The sequence below is a fragment of the Branchiostoma belcheri genome, unplaced genomic scaffold (genome assembly GCF_001625305.1).
Source record: "Branchiostoma belcheri isolate BF01 breed outbred unplaced genomic scaffold, Haploidv18h27 scaffold2, whole genome shotgun sequence".
In the NCBI taxonomy this organism is placed as follows: domain Eukaryota; kingdom Metazoa; phylum Chordata; class Leptocardii; order Amphioxiformes; family Branchiostomatidae; genus Branchiostoma; species Branchiostoma belcheri.
The window spans coordinates 3,073,889-3,086,227 of NW_017803490.1; the positions used below are offsets into that span (position 1 = coordinate 3,073,889).

The 12,339-nt window shown below is 39.4% G+C and overlaps 1 protein-coding gene across 4 annotated transcripts in view; it reads right to left on the reverse strand.

Moving 5' to 3' along the window:
- The window catches only part of LOC109468784 (trithorax group protein osa-like), a 63,353-nt gene extending 51,412 nt beyond the window's left edge, over positions 1 to 11,941 (reverse strand). For all 4 annotated transcript variants that reach the window (XM_019767118.1, XM_019767117.1, XM_019767116.1 and 1 more), the window contains exon 1: positions 11,564 to 11,941. In XM_019767118.1, coding sequence (XP_019622677.1) covers positions 11,564 to 11,911 — 348 coding nt within the window. In that variant the 5' untranslated portion in view covers positions 11,912 to 11,941. The remainder of the gene's footprint in view (positions 1 to 11,563) is intronic.
- Positions 11,942 to 12,339: the final 398 nt, after the last annotated feature.

Below are 12,339 nucleotides of genomic sequence, written 5' to 3' on the forward strand. Positions count from 1 at the left end.
CGTCCTCATGTATGCCGCAATTAAATCATGCCCCATAAACAATGGCCCAAATCACTTTAGAGCTCGACTGGTGCCAGAGAGTCTGAGATACCCTACTTGGGCATGACAATTACCGTGTGGTTTTAGTTATCTGCGTCCTGTAGTAAATTCTCCCCAATTAATCAGCATATAAGGTCATTTTTTAAGACTTACTGTCTTCTCCTTTGGCTTTCATAGCACTGGAGGGCAGGTATTAGTGGCAGACAACGAAGCCACTGGAAAAGCTGAGGAAGTCAGTGCTCACCAGACATGTTCGAAATTCATAATACTTTTTGCTAGGCTCTGATGGTGATTGTTGATTTCAGGGTCTTTTCTTTAAAACATTTTGATGTTTTTTTATGTTGCTGTACTACCAAGTTACTTCCTTGGTCCTCCGACATTTTAACTTGAAAATTATTATAATTATTATGAGATTTTGAGATGAAACACAGATCAGAGAACAACCTGAATTATAAATCATATTTGCTCCATACACTCTATGACATAAAAATGACTGTGCATTTGGTTCTACTTTCAATCTAGCTTTTTCTGAATCTAAGAAACAGTATGTACAATCATTATTACTGATATATTTGGATTTAAAGCGCAATCATGAGACAATACTGCTCTATCATGTCTATACATGTCATCCATGACTCTTCTTTTGTAGGGATATTTGATTTCAAACTTTCTTTAATTTCCACATTTCTACAGCATATCCAAGTTCAAAGCTATTTTTTCTTTCACCACCACCATGGTCTCTGTTTTGAAGCTGTAAGTCACACCCTATGACACTTTAATGTCTTTATTTACATCACCATGATATTTCCACCACAGGAGCATTCTGACAGCACATTTGGTCCCTATAAATAACCACAGCCACATGGGGGAGGGGGACCTCCCAGTAGGTACGGTGGTGACATGACATATGGACACTCCGTCATCATTGTCACTGGCCATCAGAAATCATAAGAGACAGACAGTACACTATACAAATAGCCTGATATCTGTCTTATTCTAGATTCACTCAGTCTTCTTCTCTTATTGCTCCCCTGCAAAATTTCAATAGTCTTGCACTCGTCTCGATTTAAATGCTTGACTTTCATGTTTCAATTACATTTGCAGTATCAATGAAAAAAAAATTTTGCAAACTTTTGCCTGTTCAAACCATGTTGTCTATTACCATACCATTGACTATGTGATCAGAGCTCTCATGCTCTTATATCCATTATATTCAAATGCAAAACATTCAGTCTATTACCAATGAAGACCAAGCTAGTAGAAAAGCTTATCATCAGTTTGAAACATGATGTAATCTAAGGGTTGGTAAAACTGAAGCTTTTAATCCAGTCCATTTTTTCAATGAATCTTCTTCTCTTTAAAAAATAAGGACATCACATCTGTCCTAATAAAATACAACAGAAAAAACTGTCATCAACACATACATGTATATCCTTCAAGCATGAGTTATTGTCAAAACGTCTTCTTTATTTTGAACCCTGAAAATCCTGATACTGCAAACTGCTTTCTAAATGCTGAGACCATCAAACAAGGTACTGGTTAACTCCAATTACAGCATCAATACATCACATGGCTGGACATCTATGAAAAATTTAACAAGTCTGGAGATATGATGTTTAATTCATCAGGGGACTGCACAAAATATGATCGACACAAAAACTTGGTTGAAGAGTATTTTACACCAAAGTCACCTTGACAAGTGAGATTGTACCAGTAAGTGGCAGCTGACTATCATAATAATTTTTTTACGACAGCATATAAGGTTTCGCCCCAGCTGCCAAATTTAAGACCATTGCTGCCATGGGGAAAGATGATGGTTGTCAAAGGATGTCACTTATGTCAGGCCTGGGAAAATTAATGTTGCGTTACTGACTACAGTCCTGAAAAAATAAGGTAATTCTTTTGTAATTCTTTTTTTTTTTTTTTAGATTTCAGTGAATTGATCAGGACATTTTGTTGAACACATTGAACATCACTTTTTCCACTGTAACAGAAATAAGGGAAACATGTAACAACGACAGCAATGTGTATTATATTGTTAATAGACTACAATGTTAATATAATATCTTTATCACTCAGATATCAGATCACAATGCATGTATGGTATAAGTATGCTAATTGTGGATCCAAATAGACTCAAACATAAGATTTTATTCCCCTAACCTCAATGCCCACAGCCCCCCCCCCCAAAGGTTAGGTCAGCAGGTTTTGCTTGGGTCAGATGGGTAACCAGAAACAATATACTAAGCCTCAGTACAATACACCATTTGCCAAAATCATTTGGTGTGATAATTCTTAACTTCAAATAAAAGGATTTTAATATGCATTTAGTGATCTGACACTGACAAAAATAATTTATGTTGTATAAAGGGCAACTGAAGCTACATGTACATCAATGGTCTTGCCACCACAGGTCTTTTTAAAAGAACCAGGCAGCTTGTTATGATGCAGTTGATTTCAAACAGCCAAAGTCAACCCAGTGATTAAGACAGCCTGTAGCTGCATGTGTGAAGTCACTTTAGATACTTGCCTGCTGCCACTTTACTTATTGTTTTTATGCACTACACATATTCTTTGGGCTCCTGCCAACTTGCCATCAAATGCACTTGACAATGTCACGTCTAAAAGTACATGTATACAGTATAGCTTGGTTAATCTCATTTAAAACTTTGACAGGAAGGTGTGCTAATTATGTACCCTGGTAGAACAGAACACTGTTACTGTAATCCTACCTTACACTTTCTGTGTACTCGAGGCATAGCTGCAGATCACTGTGGAGATACAAATGTCACGTCCACTTCCAAGGCTGGAAAATGAAGCATGCTTTCATCGGCCCTGTCTGCAATGTCTGGTATTTAGTTTTATGATTGGCTGTGCAATGTAAGCCTGGCTGGGCCTACTGACAATACAGGGAGGGGGACCTAAGCTAAAAATATCTTCAGCTAAAATGGGGAGCCCATAACAAATGCGTATAACAACTTTAAAAACAGTATTGCACAAGTGAAAATTGTAATTTTCTAGAGTTGAAGAAATGCTATCGCTGTGAAAGAGAAAGATTAGGTCCTGATATATGTTTGTGATCAAAGAAATTCATGCAATCAATTTGAAATTGCTGGACTGCTTCTTATCTATGACCAAACCTTGAAGCATTGCTTTCACGGTAGAGAATTTGATTGAAAACTTAGCATGTACGTGTTGCAACCAATATTGCATATCAGATAGGCGAGGGTTCAGCTCGAAAGCTCAGGCCACGCTCTTCTTATGTTATCTTAATCCCTGTAGAGTGGTACACTGTGTTGTTACCACGGTCTGTTCCTGATATAAATGACTTTGGAGATGCAATATATTTTAACCTTGGTCTCAGAATGGTTTTTGCCATTATTCTTGTGTTATAAAATCAAATAGGTTTTCTTGATCAAAATCATATCAGAGCACAAATCTAAATTTAAGCAGTTTTGCAGTTCTTTCTTACAGTGTTATACTTTCCTGTGGTGCATATTACGATTTCAATTGTCACCAATACAATATGTCTTGATTATAAATTGGGTGCTCTTCCAAACTACATGGAAGAACTCCTCTTCAATCATTCATTTTTGTCATGTTCTGTCAGTCTTGACACATCTAAAAGAGCTTTTGCAACCCAGTCACCGAAACTAAATCATTTCAAAGGGATCCGAAGAAAGAACTCCTCCATGCACCTCTAGATTTTCATTCATGCCTTCATCTAAATTCTCTTTGATCTTTTCTTGACGTCTTTCTAAATGTCAAGTTCTGCTCTTCCAACCTATCGGTACGCCCGCGTCATGACCAGTAGACAGGCCTTTATGACTGACACACGGTACGGTTCCATATCATGTGTCCCTGACATCACGGAACTTAAAACCAGATCACTGGGTTGTGAGCATGCCACCCTTGTCACCGTGGCAGCTACGGAATGCTGTCTGAGGGCGGGCTTAGATTTTGAACTGGGAAGGTCACGACATTTGGAACTTGAAAGTGTTTGTTTAGTAAGTAAAACAGATATCTCTTGACACTCTTGATTTCAGAATGATACCTTCAGTTGGGGTTTGATGGAGTTTTGAGAGCATTTACTTACATGTACCAAGTTCTTTTTTTTTGGGGGGGGGGGCATGACTGAAGGATTGATGTTTCGGGTCAGCCGATGACTGCACCTGCTATCAGCAAGAAAAACACAAAATGATTAGTTTACCATGATGTTGACTCACAGGGCCTGCACAAAATTTATAATGGTCAAATGTTCAAAATTCCTAATCCCATATATGTAACCAGTCATAAGCCAGCAGCAGTGGGGCAATAATTACTACATGTTTCAAATTTGGATGTGGTATTATGACCTTTCAATAAGTCATTATACCATCCAGTTTTGTATATCAGTGTTTATTGTTTATTTTTTATATGAATCTTTTCTTACAAACAAGCTTCATCACACCCAATAGAAGCAAGATATTGTACAAATTTTATGGTGTAAATGAGCCAATGTTTTTGCTGCCCTTGCATGAGTTTCAAGTTTTTATTTGCTGCCACTAAAGTGATATTATTGGCTGCTAAATCTGACACAGTGCAAACAAGCTTTGTTTTCATACCAACAAGTGGGAAATGTATGATCTTCAAAGCATTTTTGTTACAGAAAGAATTGTTCTACACAGAGTTTGTGACAAAGGGATACAGAATGAGGTACTTTTACATATGCCGGCTGTCATTTTGACATACGGCAAGTGGATCTCTAATCCAAAGGTCTGGGGTTCAATCCCCACTGATGGCATGTTCAGTGAATCTCAGCGTAGCTCCGTGTGCACCTGTCTGTCATCCTAACATCTAAGCTAGAAACCACGAGACATCCTGTCTAAGGACTGACATTGCATATGTTAAAGGAAACCAATGCCATTACAGTATTTCTTCAATACTTTATAGGTGGTGACAACCAATGCAGCAAATATAAACCAAATGCAAGTTAGGTACTAGACATTAGAAATACACAGCTCCAATTTTACCTGCACTAAGCTTAATATGCACAGAGTATTTAGTGCCCTGACTGACCTGACAGTGTGGTTAAATTAGCACACTTCCCAGGGACAGACTTGTGCATTTAATCAGCTTCTTTGCTATCACACCCTGTTGGGACACTGTGCACTCATCAACTAGAGATGGACAGTTTGTATTCTCTGAGAATACCAAGTGACATGAACGGTACATGGGCAGTTCAGACTGAAAACTGTGTTTCCAGTGCCCATATAAAACGACAGACTACATAATCATTAATGTACACTGAGTATAATCTTAGCGACATTAGAAGTATATGGTGGGTTTATTCTTTTTTAAAAGTGATAAAAGAATATAAGCCACTCAGTGGTACAAATTGGACAACCCACAGAAGCCTATAGCTACATGTACAGTCATAAGCTGAGCTGAATAAAGGGGTGCATCCAGAGTTGGCCATAATATACAATTTCTAGCACTGGATCCGATGAAAAACTAGATATACTCTTAACTCTTAATTCAAAGATGGAACCAAGATAACAGAATCCCTTCCATATATCATAATGTCCAATGAGTGATGAGGAGAGAGTAGAATTAAAACTAGTCCTAGTCATTTGCTCTACTGGTCAAAGCTTCTTGGTTTACTATATATATTGTAACAGTAACTAATAAGTAAAAAGAATTTAGGCACTTTTTCTATACATGTATATTGATTGGAAAATCTGTTACACAAAACACAAAATCCAGTTGGGCACAGAGTCATATGATTTATAACACTACCTGTCCAAATATAATGGATGAAGGCTCTGACCCTGCAATTCTTTCCACTGATTCAAAATCCAACTGACAAGGATGGAAGACCAACCAGACAAAAGGCACTGTTGTAATTTCAGTCTGACCAAACATCTAGTACAGCTAGAGGTCCATAAATAATATCCTAACCCCATTAAGTAAGACCTACATAGCTAACTGGGACTGAACAAACAAGTCTGCAGTTCAAAGTTGATTTATAGTATTTTTGCTGCTTCTTGCTTCTATTTTTTGCTGCTCATCAACAGCAGTCCACTGAAGGTCATAGCTACTCACAGTTCACCCACTTACAAACTGTCATTCTCTCTACTTTCTTCTGTTTTATTAATTTCTTAATTCTGTGAGGATATGATGTAAACATGGCCCGAGACACTTGTCAATACTTATAGGTTGACTGGGTCTTAACTTGACGGTCTCAGATGAGATTTTTAAAAATTGGTAACCAGCCAACTCAGTATATTGCTTGCAAATATATCATTTGAGTTTAAATATTCAGTATTAAAAAATGCACAAAGTGCTATATAGAGCAACCCGTCAAAAACCGACCTCACAAAAACAGCTAAAAAACTGAAAATTGACAAAAGCTTGAGTTTGCATGAATATGTAAGAACTTAACCTGTAAATGACTTGCCAACCTATGTTAATGACTTACTGTACTTAGAAGTACCACATATAAGAACAAGCTTGAGGTTTCCATTAGTACTGACAAGACCTTTGAACACAAAAGACACATCTTGGCAAGACAGCTACAACAAAGCTCCAGAGATACCAAACACTCAACGTCGGCTTTGACATCCAGACCTGTTCAACATACACAAAAGGATTTGCCTGAAGACAAGCTTTATCCACAAACTTAGCGTGACGGTCAAGGAAACACGGTAAAAAGCGGCTGTCTGAAATTGTCAGCACGATTCAAATTCAAGTCAATAATTTCTGTAAATTGTCATTCACTTGCAATTGACTTTTTGCACAAGATTCATACAATATTTTTGGCATCAATATATAGGCAAGTGGTTTATAGCCTAGCAGACATGGACCGGAGAGGTCATGGGTTTGATTCCTGGCATTCCTGGCTTGATGTTGTGTCCTTGGAAAAGGCACGAGCCGCACCACTTTTCTAAATCCACTCATGTATGAATGGGTACCTAACTTCAGTTGGAGAGGAAAAACGTCATACATGTTAGACTAAGGGAGAGGTCTAGGTTCTGCCTGCAAATGCCATACTCATTATGTAATGGATCAACAACCCTATGTACTGTCCCTATGGCTTAAAAATGGCTGTGGGTGCTTTACCTACCTTGCAATACAAGATTGACTCTGAATCAGTTAGCCACATATAACTGCACTTTGGCAGCACACTCCCTCTGGAAAAAGGAAGGCCTACAGTTATACACGAAGCCCTAGACTACACAAATGCTGGCTCTCCCTGTACAGACACACATTCCAGACAACGTTGCCAGGCTTGGTATCGGGTTAGAACAACAGAACATGTACTCTGATCTGCCATCCCTGAAGAAGATATTCAAAACAGATGTAAACATTTTTAGATTCCTTTAATAGCTGACCCACTCTAGTTGTCTTTAATGTGGGTTGAAAGTTCAATTCTTGGGGTAGGTGTATTTTCATCTGACAAAATTCTAGCAGAATGTCACAGACCAAAACAATACTGGCAGTACTTTCCACACCCCCTCATAAAATGGTATCTTCCATACAAATGGCAGTGCAAGTCTTAGATCATCTAAGATACATAATATGATACAAAATGTCAAGACGACGAAGAATTGCCCCCACTTTGCCACTCTGTGTATAGTGCTGAAATGTACATGGAAACTGTAGAAAGCTACCATGAGAGCTAGCATGTTTAATAGTACTTTCAGTACCAAGGAGAGCACCTGTCCAATGTACAATCAATTCATCCAGCAGTTCCAGGCTGTATTCGGTAATTGATTGGTGGAAAGCAAATGCTGTTTATGAAAAGCACATGCAACTGTGCTCATCATATGTTTGCCAACTACAGAATAGAATAGACTAAATTGATTTGGCAAACGCCACAAGTTAATCTACTAGTTAATCTACTAATTCATAACCATACAATAGCATAAAAAAAGCTGTGTTCAGGCACTACCATGGTGTATAGGGGATGTAGAGGCAAGCTGTCTCATCTGATGGTGCTTTCAGTACCAAGGAGAGTCCCCTAAACAAAGGAAATCATGTAAATATCGACTTGGGGTAGCAATTCACGTGTGCCTGCTGTATTTGGTTACTAGAATTGAATTAGAAAGCAAATGCTGCCAGCAACAAAATGTGCCAATCTTTGAGCATGAAATAGGCAAATTTGGCAGCAGAAATTATAAAATAAGATGTTGGTCTAATACAATTAAGTATTGAATGATAGAACATGTGACAAATACCGGTAAAATGACATCGGTATAATGCACATAAGCATTGTATAATAGAATAAGTGACTACATGTCCCTTGTTTTATGTGATTTCAAAACATAAAAAGCTGTTCAAAATACCTGCCTGGCAAAATTTGAAGGCTACCAATTTTTCCATTGTCTCTGTCGTACTAAAGTGATATTGACCTTCACCTATTGGGCAGGGTTTCCATATATGCAAGGCAGCAGCTACGAACAGTTTTATATCTGATGGGAACATGTAACGGCTGATGTAGAAATTGCCGACCCAACCATAAAGAAGATATTAAAGTGGGATGAAAATATTCTTCTATTATTGGTATAGCACCGCAGGGATGTGTTAACTGTAAGTGAGAAGGGGCACTCTCAGGGATTTTCACATCAGTCTCCTAAAAATTATAACCTAAAACCTTTAAAAATAATTTTTCAAATACATACAGAGAAATGCATAGCCAATGGGTATGTCAAACTTGGTACATGTATATCAAATCTCAAAAATCATGTAGAAACATAAAAATTATATTTTGTGCCTGTAAATCATCCTTTCATCTACGTAATTCTTCGATGCATAGCATGGAAGGGGCCCCTTAAAGTGCAGGAAATAGCATTTCAGAGAGTTAAGATTTCACCTGGACACCTCTAAGATTTTCGTGCGAGGTAATTACGTCAAACAAAAATAGGGTGGCTGACAAAAATGTCCGGCTGGCTAGCACAGTGTAAAAGTGTATTTTGAAATATTTGAAGCAATCTCCCATCTCTGGTTGTGGCTGGTACACATGTAACCAGATTAGACATGGTGGCCATAAATTTTGGCCCGGTTGCCTGCTGACATGTATGTACACGCACGCCTTTTGTGACTCTACCCAAACTTGTTGGGCTATATTATAGCCATCATACTGGGGTAATACATCAAATGCTGGATTCTCTCCTGTCACTTTACATATCAACCCTTTAAAAAGGAGCTCCCTACAAAATAATTTACACCGTGTTGAAAACTGATTGTCAGTTACTATATTGTATATGGCAGTATAAATACTGACTCATTTTGAATATAATTGTACAAATATCAGAGTATAATCAATAGTAATACTGTTTGAATAAATATGACACAGTGTAAAACTGGACAAGAAGAATACATCCTCTATATTACACTCTTAAAATTATCTATATTACATTCATAATATGCATATTATATTTTTCTGCCTTATCTTTCCATGTATGTACATCATATTGAAGAACTGTCTTTTCTGGCTCAATAGATATTAAGGGGTGGATCTTTATGTTTTAAAAAAAAACATGATTTTGACAAATTCCAGGGCAAAATAGCACTGCTGTACTTCCAATATGGTGGACAATATTTGGAACAAAATATCATAATGACAACAATTCCCATGAGCAAGACTCAATATTAAAACACAAACTGTCCATCAGGGTCCATATTTTTATACCATTTATCCATATTAAAAACCCGAGAGGAAGAAATGTTATTGCCGCAACAAAAAAGGCACATATTCGGGCATAATTACTGTGTTGTGACGTGACAGTGCGTCAAGTGATAATAGGACTTGATTAATGGCGAATAGAAACCTTTATCTGATGACGTATTTGGCAATTTGCATGACAATAACGTTGGTAGGAGACCATGGTGTGACTGACTGACGTGAGGATCATGTGGAAAGAACACCTGCTACAAACATGGCTGACTGACGGAAATTTGAAAGATCACAAAATGATGAAGAAATGTAACAGAGATTGGGTCTACATGCACTATTATGGTGTTAAATGCTAGTATACTGTTGTCATAACTGCATAATTCTACTACAATAGCATTAGTCATATAAAAGAGCAGCTCAATTCAAAGAGAAGGCCAATGGTAAATTGGAGGCTATTCCTCACACTAGAATGGTGACAAGAATATTCTGCTATGTTCACTTCACACCAGATGCTATAGCTGTGTGTACTTAAATTTGGCAGCAGGGTTTGGTGTCCAACTTGTTCTTTTTTTTCTCGAACCTTTGAAATCCAACATGGCTAAAATCAATTTGGATGCACATGATGATTGGATCTAGGGAAATGCGTTTTATTCAAATGACATCCAGTGAATTTGCTTGCTGTTGTAAAATGGACTGGCGTATGTGGTATAAACAGTATAAAATGTGGCATAAGAATCTTTATAACCGTCATTTTCAGAAACATCATGTGAAAATGACATAATAACCTTTAGCACGCTGAAGTAGCTGTTTGGCTAGAACAATTCTCCATTGCTTTTATGGTTAGACAGCAGGCCCTACATAAAATAAGGTAGACATCTTGAACAAAGGGATTTATTCATTCCATTCCTTTCAGCACTTATGCAGCACTGCTAAAAAATTCAAAATAATTTTTTTAATCATAAAAATCAAGTTAAGCACATTGAACAAAAGACTTTGCCCTCTATGCCTCCTGACATAGTAACACTGCAGTTCTGAAAAGACAAGTGGATGTCTAATACAGTGATGCACCTGCTAGAACACACAGAATCCCTCTAAAAGATTCATAAGGGCCGTCCTTCCCAAATTACCTAGAGACAGGCACGAGACAAACCTACAAGACAAAGGAAATATTGATCTGGTGAAGTAGGGGGCAGAACCAGAGGAATATGAGGCGCAGATGTCAGGCAAACCGGCACGGGGATCCATCATTAGGAGAGGGAGGGTTAATCAATTTGAGCACCACATCGGCGGGACCACAAAGAAAAACGCGGCGCTGCGCACTCGGAGGGGGGCGAACAGGGCCAGCTCTCAGCCGGCCAACCTGTTCAGAAAGAAAGTGGCCTGGGGATAATACAGCTCATGAAAGCGAAAGCAAGCATATTTAAACCCACTTAGTGAAAGTGGCAGTAAAGGAAAGAAGAGCAAAAGCGACAAAAAAAATCATTCCTACCATCTCGCTGATGCTTTTCTTTTTGTGATTTTTGATGAGAAAATTAACGTGTGAGAGGACTAAATTCCCCCCGTGTGTAGGTTACTATTTTTGCACCGAAACCTTGGGGAATCCCCCGGACTGGTCCGGACAGGTTTCGGGACCCAGCGGGTCAGATTTGAACAGGTGTAACTGTTTATACGTCATCTCCCAAAGCCCCCTGTCTATTTGGTGCTTCTTCCTCGTCTTACCATCGATCTTCTCCACGTTGACGACCATCTTAAGGCTGACATGACGAGCTGATTTGAATAGTGGGTAATACTAATGGTGTAGCTCTGATCGAGAGTTAGATGTTGAAAAGAAAGGTTTAGTCTTCTGTAATGTTAGCTGGTCCTTACCTTGCCCTTGCCTCCTCGCGGCACCTTGTTTCTCTGTGGCCGTGGCTGGTAGCCTGCCGAGGCAGGAGGCGGGTATCCCCCGTAGTTGCCGGCCTGCTGCTGCTGCATGGGGTATCGCTGCTGAGGCGGCGGCGGCGGCTGTTGTTGCGGGGGCCCCATGGGCAGGAGGCGCCAAGTCGGCGGCGACTGCTGCACGCGCTCCACGGCGCCCTGACGCTGCAGCGCGTACAGGGCCGTGCTCGCCTCCTTCTTGGTGATCCCCAGGCTGCCGGCGACCTCGGTGGTACGGCGGGGCCGGGTGGCCTGAGCCGCGAACAGATCTAAGACCCTCCCCTGTAGCTCCGCCATCACGGACTGACGAGAAACACTTCCGTGTTTTGCGCCGCTGTCACGTGACGCGGCCGATATGCAAATTAGTATGACGTCATTCAGTCCGAAAGGTCAGGTCTTTTGTAGGTGGTTTCTGTTGTGACTGATGTTTCGAAACCCGAATAAGACAAAACAGGAAGTATTAGGATGTATAGTGTCAATCTAGATGACCCATAGAGAGTACATGTCGCGCTTCAACGCTTGCGCGCGCACACACACGCACACACACACACACACACACACACACACACACACACACACACACACTCACACACACCGACAGAAAGAGAGGTAACACAAAATGAAAGAAATATTTTGCCTTTTTGTTTTTATAGTACTATTGTTATAGCGTAACATGTACTGAATATCCAAGGCCGGCCCGATCTTTGAACGGAACTTCGAGGAAT